Source organism: Phodopus roborovskii, unplaced genomic scaffold (assembly GCF_943737965.1).
Source record: "Phodopus roborovskii unplaced genomic scaffold, PHOROB, whole genome shotgun sequence".
Classification (NCBI taxonomy): domain Eukaryota; kingdom Metazoa; phylum Chordata; class Mammalia; order Rodentia; family Cricetidae; genus Phodopus; species Phodopus roborovskii.
Window position 1 is genome coordinate 14,149,419 of NW_026126480.1, and position 13,434 is coordinate 14,162,852.

Genomic DNA, 13,434 nt, shown 5'->3' on the forward strand with positions numbered 1-13,434 from the left:
TGAGGGATTGAGTATAGGGGTATTCCCTCTTATCTTCGGGGCATGATAAAGCATGATAAAGGAGTGTGTAGAGGGCAAGTGTCCTCAGATTTCCCAGCTGCCACAGCAACAGAAGTCCTCTGGCTTGCAGTACTGACACTAGAACCCTTTCCTTTTCAGCCAGTTACCTCCAGTCCACCTACTTCCTCCCCTTGCCTTACTTCATTTTTCTCTTTTCCTCTTTCTCTTCCTTTTCCTTGTGAAGCTTAAGTTGTGTTAGGAGGATGGGGACCCAGCTGTAGGAAGGCCTTATTTCTTCCATCCATGACTCCGTACTCTCTTTAAGCTGAGTGTGTCATCTTTGCAGGCTGAGAAAATAAAAAAGAAGAGAAACACGCTGTTTGGTACCTTTCATGTGGCCCACAGCTCCTCCCTGGATGATGTGGATCATAAGATCTTAACTGCCAAGTAAGTAGCACCAGTTATCACCTCCACAATGACCATCCTTAGAGGCTGAGGTTATGTGAGGCCTCTAACCCCAGTCCCATCTCCTCTGGATGGAGTGACATCTCTGGTCTCCTGCCCAAGCCCTGATCCAGTTCTTGCTTTGCTCTTAAATTTATAAATTTTCTGGGTGGTGGTGGCACACGCCTTTAATCCCAGTACTTTGGAGGCAGAGACAGGTGGATCTCTGTTAGTTGGAGGCTACCCTGGTCTACCAATTAAGTTCCAGGATGAAGCTACACAGAGAAACCCTGTCTTAAAAAAACAAAACAAAAAAAAGTTTATGAATTTATTGTGGTTTTTATTCATACATGCATATACCCCAATTTGTTTCTCTGAAAAATCTGAAAAGTGTACACCTGTGGTTCTCTTTTATCTGTCTTCAGGCAAGCACTGAGCGAGGTGACGGCAGCTCTGAGGGAGCGTCTGCACCGGTGGCAGCAGATTGAGGTCCTCTGTGGCTTCCAGATAGTCAACAACCCTGGCATCCACTCCTTGGTGGCTGCTCTCAACATAGACCCCAGCTGGATGGGCAGTACTCGTCCTAACCCTGCTCACTTCATCATGACTGACGACGTGGATGACATGGATGAGGAGATTGTGTCACCCTTGTCCATGCAGTGTAGGTGACCTCTTTGTAGAGAAGTAGCCTTTGGTGTGCAAGATGAGAAGTCTGTGGCCACAACAATGGGGGTGGGGTGGGGATAACTAGGAAAGAAGACAGCTGTCATTGGTTAATAAAACAATTCACATTAAGATATTTCTTTATAGCTGTCCTTTTAGTGGTTTTTTTTCCCCCTTGCTATATGCCTTCTCTGTCCTGTGTCTATGTGTCTTTCTTTATTCTGTTTTTCTGTTTAGCCCTCCTTTTTCTTCCTCCTATTATCTACCTTTGTGAAAATAATAATCTTATCTAGAGACTTTTTATTCATAGTATAAAGTAATATGCATTTGGATTATTTGTGTTTATTTTACTTTATGTTTCTTATTCTTAATTACTAAAGCAGGTGAATAGAATGTATCTCTTTTCTTGCCTTTCTGTGTGAGAACCCCATATAGTAGCAGTCCTTTAGAGTGGTCTGTCCCCAAAGTCTCCAAGCTGGGCAGCATTCTTGCCCAGGAGGGAACTCCTGTACAAGTATGTCTGACTACCTACCAAACTTGCACTCCTACCACCCCCCCACTCATTGTCCTGGTTTTTTCTTCTTTCCCCCAAAGGTGATGAACGCTTAGTAGAGCACAGAAAAAAGGGACAGTATTCTGTAGAATTTTTCTTTGGATGGGGATTATTTTAGCTAAGTAAATTATGCATATATATATATATATATATATATATATATATATATATATATATGGTAAAGGTGTTATCTTAGGTCCATACCTTACCAGTAGTACAGAGGAGATTGCAAGGCTGATTTAGGATCTCACTTCAGAAGGCCATACACAGTCCCTGTCTCCCCTGCAGGCAAAATTTATATATTTCAGACAAAATTTACTTGTAAATGTCCTTTTTAATGAGTTGATCCTGGAACTTGCTGTTTAGTCCAGGCTAACAGTGACTTCTGATAATCCTCTTATTTTCACCCAACCAAGTGTTGGGAATATAAACATGTAGGATCATATAAATTTTTTCAAAAGTACAATAGTCCATACCTCTTGTTTCCTTGATTTGATATCTTTTTTGTTTTGTTTTGGTTTTGTTTTTTTGAGACAGGATCACTATGTAACTCTAGCTGGCCTAACTTTACTCTCTGTAGCCCTGACTTGCCTGAACTCTGTAAACCAGGCTGGCCTCAAACTCAAGAGATCTACCTGCCTCCCAAGTGCTGGAATTAAAGGTGTGTGCCACCATTCCCGGCTTGGTCTGATATCTTGTTAGGTCTTTAGCCAAAGGCCTACCAAGGACTGGGTCACTAGTAGTCAAATCTGGATCCTAAGTTATTGATCTAAAGGCTCTTATGCTCTCTAGGTTAGGGGGAACCATCATTAGCTCCGAAAGTTCTGCTCTTTACTCATTCCCCATCCCCAGTCCTTCCTGTATCCCATTGATAGACAGGCCAAAACCCTTCATAAATCAGATTCTCTTCTCCTTTTGGCCTGGCTGTTGACCCTAGATGCTGCCTGGCTGATGGGGCGTAGGTTCAGTGACCGCTCTCTCTGCTCTACATCCGGCGGCTCGGATGATCAATCCCTCTGGAAATACCCGGGTTTGAGGAGCCCCTTTGGGGCTTTTGTTTTTCCGACTTTTGGAACTAAACCAACACTCCCATCCAATGGGCCCCTTCTCTTGCCTGCCTCACACCCCTGCCTGCTCCCTCTGTCCCCTCAGCACTCTCCTTACTAACTGAAGGGAGGGGTTCGGGGGTAATAAGAATCAGCCTGCTCAGCTGAGGACTGGAGAGAAAACATCTATGGTGATGGAAACTTAGGCCTTTCCCTTCAACCCAGCCAAGAGTGTCCCAGTGAACCTTCCAGCTGGGCTGGAAGGGAAAGGAAAGCAAAGAACACTCCACTTTTTCTTGTTTCTTCCCTTTTCTCCCAGTTTCTACTCCCCACCCTCTTCCCTTCCCATTATGGCCTTCTTTCTCTTCAAGCATTCTTGCTTTGAAAGCTACCAGCTATATAAACCCTGCTGCCTAACTCTCCACACTATGGAATTGTGTTCTCTCCATGGGTTGGCCTTGTAAACTCTGCCACCCTAGTAACCTCTGACTTTCTCCAACTTTTAAGGAATAAATATTTTTGGAGCAGGGATTGAACTCAAAGTCATTTTATTTCACATTTGTAAGTTACCCGGTGCTCCAGTCAGGATGATAATTATCCTACAAAAGCCTGGTTTGCAGCACTGATCCAGGAGCTAGATCATTGTCATTTATATGTATGTATTAGAGGAAATGTGGAAAGTTTAAAACACAAAACTGAATAGCATTTTTAAAAGGCATTTACACGGGGTGTGGTGGCACAGGCCTTCAGTCCCAGCACTCGGGAGGTAGAGGCAGGTGAATCTCTGAGTTTGAGGCCAGCATGGTCTACAAAGTGAGTTTTGGGATAGCCAGGACTATATGGAGAAACCCTGTCTCTAAAAACAAAAATGAAAACAAGCCCCTAAAAGGCATTCATTGTATTACCATAGCTGAATACTTTTTCTTACTTTTTTTCAGTCAATTTAAGAGATTTTATTTTTATTTGAAATTATGTGATATGTGTTTGGGTTTGTGCACATGAATGCAGTACTCACAGGGGCCAGAAGAGGGCATTGGATCCCTGGAACTGGAGTTACAGGCAGTTGTGAGTTGCTCAGTGGATGCTGGGAACCGAATTTGAATCTTCTGCAAGAGCAGAACATACTTAACAGATAGAACATCTCTCCATCCTCTACATGTGAATTTTTAAAAAGTAACTAAAATATTTATTGAGTACAATGACTTGTGTAGGTATTTTGGACATGCTACTTGAAAGTCTCAGGATAGCCCCACAGAATTTTACAGATGTGGATGAAATGAGAATGTAGATGAGTTAGGATCACAGCTAGAAGTAAAAAGGCTTGGGTTCAAAGTTTAGTGTTTTGTGTTACAAAGTTCAAGGTTATTTCATCAAAATTGTTATCCTTCATCCCTTGAAAGTTTTGATGTTTGTTTGTTTGTTTTCTGAAACAGGGTCACATTATACAGCCCAGCCAACCTCTAGTTCACTTTTTAGTCTATTGGCTTCCAACTCATACTCCTCCTACCTTGACCTGTCAAGTGCTGAGGTTATAGTTATGTCCTACCACCTCTAGCTCCAGAGCATTTTAATAAGTATCTTCCACATTCTTAAAATCTTTTTTTTAGAAGCGTCACTTTTTGTATCTCTGCTGTCTCCTGGCAAATAGATGAAATAGATTCTCATTTTTTTTCATCATCCCACCTTTATATATCCTTCCATACAGCTATTGATAATGATCCAATGAACATGTTTGTGTATAAGTCCTTGTCTGTGTTGTGTATTATTTGCTGAGGTTAGTTAAAAAGAAAAGGCTGGTTCTTGCTGCTCTCCTGGACCTTGCTCCAAGTCCCTGTCCTATACTGCCCTGCCTGTGTCCTCCCACTAACTGCCTTGCTACTTCCCTTTATAGTGACTTCCCTTTATAGGTCTCCTTCCACTGGAGTTGCCACTAAAACTGACCCGGGCACTTCATCTACAGTTTCCCATCCTTTCAGGTCCCACAGTGGGAGGTTTCTGGGAGGTGGTGTCCTTCTCCCTAGATTGGGTATCAAAGGTCCAGAGAGGTATCTAGCAGGCATATCTTTATGGGTACCTGCTTGCCTGCATCCAACCTGGGTCGGCCAATTCTTATACTCTCTCTACTCTCCTTGCAGCCCCCAGCCTGCAGAGCAGTGTTCGGCAGCGCCTGACGGAGCCACAGCTTGGCCTGGGATCTCAGAGGTTGGTAGAGGGCGAGGCTGGCCACTTCTTGACAAGCCGGGTATCTCTGCGGCGAATGCGTAGCCTTTCATCTGGACAGTCTTTCAGTTCTGAAGGCCACGGGAGCAGCCCTCCATCTGCCTCTGCTTCTTCCTGTTCCTCTTCTACCACCACCACCACCACCGCCACCACCACCATCAACACCGTCCATGTTCACCCTGTTTACTATCACCACAGCACTTCCTATTTCCTCCAGATGGATCCCTACCCTGACCCAACCCCTTCTGACAACATCGCTGTGATGTCTGGGCATTCAGAGAGCTTGGGGTATCAGCTGTCTCTCTTCTCTTTCTTCCTTTCCTACTGCTTTTACCATGGCCTCTGCCTGCTGCCTGCTGCTTGTTGACCTCGGGAGGTGTGGTGGGGAATCTTCCCCCTTGTCCTTTCCTATTTCAGTTCTGGGCTTCCTTATTAAGGTCAGCTTAATTTCCTACACCTGTCTTCCCTTTGCTGTTTGGAGTTTTCTGACTCTAAAAAATGAGTAGCTGTCCTCTTCCCTCACGATCCTATAACACTTGTTTAAATTATGCACTTTCAGCTCAGTCATCTTACTTCCTTTACTCCTTAAACAGATGTACTCTGTCTCAGATTCTTCTGAACATGGGGATTCATAGATGATAAGATGCCATCCCAATAACCATGACCTATAGTCTTATCTGGGAAAGGCACCACAAATACATTACAAACTGACTTGATAAGTGCTCTGGGGTACTGAGGAAGGAGGAATGACTAACAGTGTGTGGATCTAGGTGGAATGCTTCACAAAGAGATGACATTGGTGGTGAAGCCCTATGCATAGAGAAAGGAAATAGTGTTCTAGCTTGAGGGAATGTTATGTGCAGAGGAATGGGGGTATAAGAACATATTATATATTTGTAATGAAAATACTGCATTTATGTTGGTGGGAAGGAATGGTAGGTAGATAAGGTCAAAATGATGAAAATTAAAAGGTTTGGCCTTTATCTTTTCAGAAATGGAATACCATAAAAGGGTTTCTAAATGAAAGAGAATTGTCTATACTTCCATTTTAGAGGACTTGGGGTAATTACAAGTGCTTGCTGCTAAGTCTGATGACCTGACTTTGAACCCAAAAGCCCACATAGTAAAAGAAAAGAGCCAGCCCCTGGAAGTTGCCCTTTGAGCTCCACATCTGTGCCATGTGTGTATACATGTGTGCAATACACAAAATAAATATGAGTAGTAAAATAAAAATTAAAGTCTTTCCACTTCAGAAATAGCATATTAGTGTTCCTTCAGTAGGAAGGACAGAGAAGACTAAGGAATTTTGAGGTATTGCAGCATACTACTTGGGAAAATACTGAGATCTTGGCATGGGAAGGGGTACTCTATTTTGACATCCAGGTTTCTAGCTTGACTGAGTAAATGAGCACAGCCTTCATGGAATTACAGGAGAAGGAATACAGATTTGAAAATTTGGGACAAGAAATTTTAAGCAGGTATTATAATACTTACTTTTTAGGGTAGGTAGTTAAGGCTATGAAGGGGCAATTTTCCCCAGGTTGCAGAGATAATTAAGACAGAGTGAAGACTAGAACATGACTTTTCATTCAGGACACTTGTTCTTCTGCAAGGTCTCAGTAAGTGACCTAGAAAAGAGTTGAAAGCTTCTCCTCAGCCTGGTCTGGCAGCTCATTGACTTTCCTTGCTAATATGTCAAAATGTTAGGCTAAGATCAGAGGTAGTAGTCTTGACCTTGTATGGGACAAGCTTAGGGAACTCCAAGTAAGACTTACCTGTGGACATACCTCTCATCCCTGAAATTTTGACTGTAGTCAAGTCCTTGTTGCCGAGCTATAGCCTGCTTATTCTGTTGATTTTTTTTTTTTTTTTTTGGTTCGGCCTCACCATGGCTACCCATCTCTCTACCTTTGCTTCATGTACCTTTAGATAGTTATCCTTAAGGGCTGCTCCTTTTGCTTCCACAAAGGAACTGCCCTAACTAGGATTATTGCTCAGCAGAGCTGCCCATTTCACTCTCAACCTCATTTTCATCTGGAAGTTTGGGAACAGAGACCACTCCTCACCATGCTTATGGAGAGGACTGGAATGGGTTGGGAAAACTAGGGGTTGCTGTAATTTTCTGCTGTGAGGTCTAAGCTGAGGGCAGTGGGGAGGAAGGGTGGGTAGTGCCTGCATTCACCTGGCCTGTTCACTGCTTCATTTTCTTTTGCACCATGCACCAGAGGATCATCTCTAAAGGCAAACAGGCTCTCTAGTAAGGTTAGTAGCTTGGGATGGGAGTCCAAGGCAGCCTAGCCTTTGGGGAGGGATAACTCTGTCCTAAAAGGTCTCAGAAGTTCAGGGAGGGAAGGTGAGAGTGCTTTAATAGACCTTTCCCCTCTTATATGTACTAAGGCTTTCTCCTAGGTTCTTATATTTCTATGGGGTTCTTTGCATTTAATTGATGAGGGAGGCATGGAAGGATGAGGATCATGAACAAGTTCAGAACTGTGGGTTAGGAGAAGTAAGGCTGGGAGGTCCAAGCCTTTTTATCTCTTTTCCTTGGTGCTATAAAGGTAGAAATCTCTAGGATCCTTACCTCCTCAGTTTAAAAAAGCCACCATTTTTAGTGTGGTTTCTCAGAATGTCTTGACACTTTCTTAGTGGTTTATGTTTATGGGAAGGGTTGTTATGTGCTTAGACAAACAACGACACTTTTTTATTATTTAAGATTATCCTGGCTGGCCTCAAACTTGCTATGTAGCTAAGGGTAATCTTGACTCCTAAGCCCCCATATCTCTACTTCCCAATTGGTAGGAGTATGGGTGTATGGTACCTTGCCAGCATTTTACTTAATTTATTTTGTTTTTGAAACGTGGTTATCTTTATATATCCCTGGCTGTTCAACCTGGGGATCACTATGTATGTACCTTTTTGACCTTGGATTTGGGGTAGTTCTTCTGCCTTAACCTCCCAAATACTGGGATTACAGATGTATACATGGTGAAAGCACATTTAGGTAGAAGCAAGGACCAGTGTCAGAAATATAAAGCCAAATAGGAGACTGAATATTTATAGACAATAGGTTTTGTGGCTGAAGCAGTATTTGTCGTAGTGGAGCTGGGGCTAGCGTTAGTTCCCTTCCACCTGCAAACAGGAAGGTACTGACCCATGGAACTGCTGTTTTGTTAGTTCCTTAAGAAAGAAACCTACAATAGCTATGAGCCAACCCCATTACTTTTGCCTGTTTCAGAAGGCTAGTGCCCTTTGTAACCTTTGACCCCTGGCTTCCTTCTTACCTGGTCCTGTGTTTCCTTTCCTACTCTTCTGACTCGGATGTTTATACCTTTCCTTTGTCCCTCTCCTCTGCCTCTGTTGTGGGCTCTTAGACCTCTAGGAAAGTGAAGGGGGATTCAAGATTGACAGGGTTTCCTAATATTCGCCCCTTTGTTGTAGAGGCAGGAGCAGTGGTAGAGGCAGGAGCAGTGGCATTTGGGATTGGCCTTCCTGGGCTCAGTTAAGCCTTAAAAGGTTTCAAGTCCCTGAACTAGATTCTGTGTATATGTCCAATGTGTAACGGCATGATCCCATAATTCAGACCTGCAAAGAAAGCCTCTTATGATTGGTCCCATATTGGCCTTCCAGGTTGGCTGGTTTCGTTGCCTTTACTTCTACAATACTTTGCAATTTCCATGTGTTTTGTTAACAGTTTTGTTCCTCCAAACAGTCATATTAGATAATTAGCTTGACACCGTCTTCATTGGGCAAAAATTGAGGCTTAGCAAAGTTAGATGACTTATGTAAAATCACACAGAAGAATCTAGAGCTCTTCTCAACCCCTGTACCTTAAAGGCCAACGTTCTATCTTTCTATGCCTCCCTACATTACTCGTCAGCAGAACTCTGAAACAAACCCCACACTTCCTGCTTTGATTTGAACTCTGCAGAACTTCTCCATGGCATTCTTAAAATCCTGGGAGAGGGGAGAAAGAGGCACTGTGCCTTTGGGATGAATGAGGGATTGTTTGCAAGGCTGTTCTAACTTCTCCCCAGTCTTGGTCAGGCCCGCTGACTGCATGTGTCCTGTCCTTTGGATTCTGGCCCAGACTGCATGTATCCCAGGTGTGATGGAATTAAGTGGGGGAGGAAGGCTTGGAAAATGGTGATTCAGACAACACCTATGCTATGGTAGCTTAGGGTTGAGTCCTAAGAAACTTTGCCAGCTATGGGAAGGCAGGTTATTGAAGAGGATGCCTATGGCATTTGAGCCTATGGTTTCTATCAGTGTAGCACCTTGGTAGGGAGGGGGCCCAGCCATTATAAAGCTGTTTGCCTGATGATGGTGGTATATAATAACATTTGTTTTTGTTTCTTCTTTTTTGTCTCTTTTCATCATTATTCCCTTTTTCCTATTCCTACTCACTTTTCCCCTCCACAATCCTACTTTTCCTCTCTTTTTCTTCTCTACCTCTTTCCATTTCCCTATATGCTATGTTCCTTTTTTCCTCTCTGTCCTATATCTTGCAGGGATTTGACCCATTCCGATTCGGAGTCCTCCCTCCACATGAGTGACCGCCAGCGTGTGGCTCCCAAGCCTCCTCAGATGGGCCGTGCTGCAGATGAGGCTCTCAATGCCATGCCTTCCAATGGCAGCCATCGGCTGATTGAGGGGGTCCACCCAGGATCTCTGGTGGAGAAACTGCCCGATAGCCCTGCTCTGTCCAAGAAGGCATTACTGGCACTGAACCATGGTCTAGACAAGGCCCACAGCCTGGTGGAGCTGAACCCTTCAGGCCCACCTGGTGGCTCTCCACTTTTGGATTCTTCCCATTCTCATAGCGCCAGTTCCCCAGACCCAGACACACCATCACCAGTTGGAGACAGCCGAGCCCTGCAGGGTAGCCGAAACACACGAATTCCCCACTTGGCTGGCAAGAAGGCTGTGGCTGAGGAAGATAATGGTTCTGTTGGTGAGGAGACAGACTCTAGCCCAGGCAGGAAGAAGTTTCCACTCAAAATTTTTAAGAAGCCTCTTAAGAAGTAGGGGGTGGGGTAGCAGTGTTGAGACAGCCTGTCCTTCCCTGGGTTTTCTGCCTTTTCCCCCTTCCTTTCTTTGAGAAATCCGGCCCCTAGAGTGGGCATGGAGGGGCTGGCCTAGGGTGCCTGGGCAATGTACATACCTGCCCCACTCATCATTATTTATTAACTGACCACTGTGGCCGGCCTGCCCTGAAACCCTTCCAACCATGGCTGCTGCTGTCACACCCTGTCCACTCCAGTGCATGTCCTAGTGCTGTCCCCTCAGTTCCCAGCTCCACTTGTCTCTGCTGTCCCAATTTTGAGGTTTGGTTTTTGTTTCTGTCCCCTGCTTTCAGGCTCCTCTGCCCCATTATTCCCCAACTTTCCTACCAGTTGTGGAAAGATAGGAGGGGTAACTTCTGACACCTGTACCTCAAATCTCTTCATCCTATTCATAATCATTTTGCTTACCCCAGACTGGGCCAAGGTCCTAATCTCTGAGGTTTGTTCTATGGATGTGTGATGGGCTGGAGGAAACCTCATCCTGGAGCTCATTTGGATCTCCAGGGCTCCATTCAGGGAGTGAGCCAGCTCCCAGGGAACAAGTCACCAGAGTTTTGAGAAAAGGCCTTGTATTGATGGGGAGAGACTTCTCTTAGTTGGAGGATGAGTAGATGCCAAAGCTGTGGGCTGTAAGGCACTTGCCATTTCTCTCTGGCCCTGCCCACTTCTGCCTTCCTCTTACCTCTGCTCCCCTATATTGCAGGAGTGTGTCTCTTAAGAGGTGCTGCCCTGAAACTCCTCAAGCATCAGTACTACTGGGGCTCAGGTCAGCTGGCTCCCCTGGCTATGGGAGCCATAGTCATGACACAGGGCTCTTGTGGAGCCCTGGGCAAGGATGTTGTATTTGAACCAAAAGACAGTTTTAAAGTAAATAAAATAAATTAAATCTCCTGAATTTCCCAAGTGCCTGCACAGCATCCTCCCTTGTCAGACTCCATTTTCATGTTACTGCATAGCCCGGGCCAGAGGCTCAAAATGGACACAACTATTTTGGGGAAGGGGTGGTGGAGGAAGATGGTACATGTATATGAAGGCTGCTGTGTGACCACTTCTCCCCTCACACCTCCCATCTTCCAGACAACTCTCCTTTACTTGTTTTTGCTATGGCTGTAAAGGTATTTTTTCCTTCTGCCCCCTTCTGTTATGCCTTTACCCTAAGATCCTAATTTGGGCCTGGGTTGGGTGCAGCTGGGGCTGGTCTTAGGTGGGTGCTAGGCTATAGACTGCCTTGTAGCCCCCTGGACACCCTCACATGGACTTTTCTGTGTTATTTCATAAGATTCTTTGAAGTCCAATAAAGCATGTAGGAGATTTTAACCTCTGCTGGCTGTGACTCTCTCCTTGTGTTTTCTGTGGCTTAACAAAAGGACAAAGGGGTTGGTGACAAAGCTCAGTGGGTTAAGGCACTTGACATTAAGCCTTACAGACCTGAGTTTCATCCCGGAGACCTACCTGGTGGAGAGACAGAACCAAATATGAAAGTTGCCCTCTAATTTGCACACATGAGCTATGGTGTGCATGCACCGAGAGGGCCACAAAAAAAAAAAAAAAAAAAAAAAAAAAATAGCTTTTTTGTTTCTCTTGAGACAGGGCATCTCTGAGTAGCCCTGGCTGTCCTGGAACTTGCTCTGTACGGTCACTGGCCTCAAACGCAGAGATCTGCCTTTCTCTGCCTCCCTGAGATTAAAGGTATATGCTATCACACCCAGCCTAAATAAATGAATAAATATTCTTAAAAACATAAAAGAGATAAAGAGACTATTCCTCATTTGTCAGGGGTGAACGAAAAGTGCACATAGCCAGAAGCTCTCTGGCTGAGAGATACCTAATAAAATACAGGATACCTAGGTAAATTTGAATTTCAGGTGAAGACTTTTTTTTTTTAAGTATAATCATGTCTTACACAATATTTGGGATTCATTTTTATTGATTAAACTGACAGTCCTTTTTTTTTTTTTTTTTTTTTTTTATTCTTTCCTTTAGAAAACATTTTCTTTCTTTAGACAGGGTCTTATGTATCCCAGGCTGGCCATGAACCTGCCATGTAGATGAGCCTGGCCTTAAGCCCCTAATACCTACCTCCACCTCTCAAATCCTAGGATTGCAGGTACATGCCACTCTACCCACTTGGCAATTCTACTTTTGAGCCATCTTAAAGAGAAAAAAGTACACTTATCATATCTCTGTATACCATAGCCTGTATGTGGAAGTCAGAACAATTTGTGGTAGTTGGTTCTTTCCTTCTACCACATGGGTCCTAGGAGTTGGACTCATAATCGTCAGGCTTGGTGGTAAATGCCTTATTACCACCCTGATGGCCCTATCTTTTTTTCTAAAAGCATATATTCATTGAATAAAATATGAGTTCATATTGCCATCCTCATGCATGTCTGGCAAATACTTGGCTATTATTCACTTCCTCCTCTCAACCCCATCCATTCTTAGGTCTATAAACCTATCATCTTAGTTTCTCCTCATTTCAAAAGAAATTAGGAAACAGAAGTTTGTCACAGGAAATAGATTTATTTATAGTTGTGCCATTGGGGAGAAAAAAATAACTCCATCCTGTTCTCTAACTTGCTGGTAGTCTTTTATGGTTCATAGGAAACTATGAGACAAAGGCAAGAAAGTATGTAGCTTTGCTGTGAGACAGTTTAACATGCCTTTTCTGGGGGTGTGAGGAGGCCACCAGCAGCATATGACCTGCAGTGTCTCAGTTCTCAGCAGTTCTCTTTTAGCACGCAGGGGTCTCTTTAGAATTTTTCCGTGGTCCCAGTCCATTCTCAAACATGGAATCGCTGCTATATTGGTGTCCTCTTTGTTATAGGGTAAAAACCCAGAGACCATTCAGGTGACCAAAGTTCAAACAGAGTTTGTTAAGCTGGTGACTGCCTGGAGAGAAACACTTCTCCCAGAGTTTTTAAGGACAGCACAGAAAAACTACATACCGGTTGGCAGTTGCAGAGGGAAGCCAGCAAGCAGTTTAACAAGAGCCAAAAAATTTGCAGTTAGCTGGGACATTTTGGGCCCCGAGTTTCTAGAACTGGGTTGGATGCTTTCCCATGGGACCTTTCAGGGCAAGGGATATGTTTTAGTTAGGGTTTTTATTGCTGTGAAGAGACATCATGGCCACAGCAACATTTATAAAGAAAATATTTAATTGGGGTGCCTTGCTTACAGTTTCAGAGGTTCAGTCCATTATCATCATGCATGGCAGCATACAGGCAGACGTGGTGCTGGAGGAGCTGAGAGTCCTATATCTTGCAGGCAACAAGATGTCAACTGACATCACACTGAGGGAAATTTGAGTAAAAGAGACCTCAAAGCCTGCCCTCAAAGTGACACACTTTCTCCAATAAGGCCACACCCAATAGTGCCATTCTCTGTGGGGGCCATTTTCTTTCATATCACCACAGGGTAGAAGTCAAAGATAGCTTCAGCTGAG

At 44.1% G+C, this 13,434-nt stretch overlaps 1 protein-coding gene across 5 annotated transcripts in view; it reads left to right on the forward strand.

Annotated features, from left to right (window-relative positions):
* The window catches only part of Stim1 (stromal interaction molecule 1), a 167,832-nt gene extending 156,526 nt beyond the window's left edge, over positions 1-11,306 (forward strand). The window contains exons 9-14 of one of the 5 annotated variants that reach the window (XM_051192448.1): positions 347-447; positions 870-1,105; positions 2,598-2,690; positions 4,842-4,908; positions 7,152-7,188; positions 9,435-9,619. In XM_051192448.1, the coding sequence (XP_051048405.1) occupies positions 347-447; positions 870-1,105; positions 2,598-2,690; positions 4,842-4,908; positions 7,152-7,188; positions 9,435-9,479 (579 nt within the window). In that variant the 3' untranslated portion in view covers positions 9,480-9,619. Of the gene's footprint in view, positions 1-346; positions 448-869; positions 1,106-2,597; positions 2,691-4,841; positions 5,215-7,151; positions 7,189-9,434 lie in introns of all 5 variants that reach the window. The other 4 variants (XM_051192446.1, XM_051192449.1, XM_051192445.1 and 1 more) reach the window with 4 other exon arrangements.
* Positions 11,307-13,434: the final 2,128 nt, after the last annotated feature.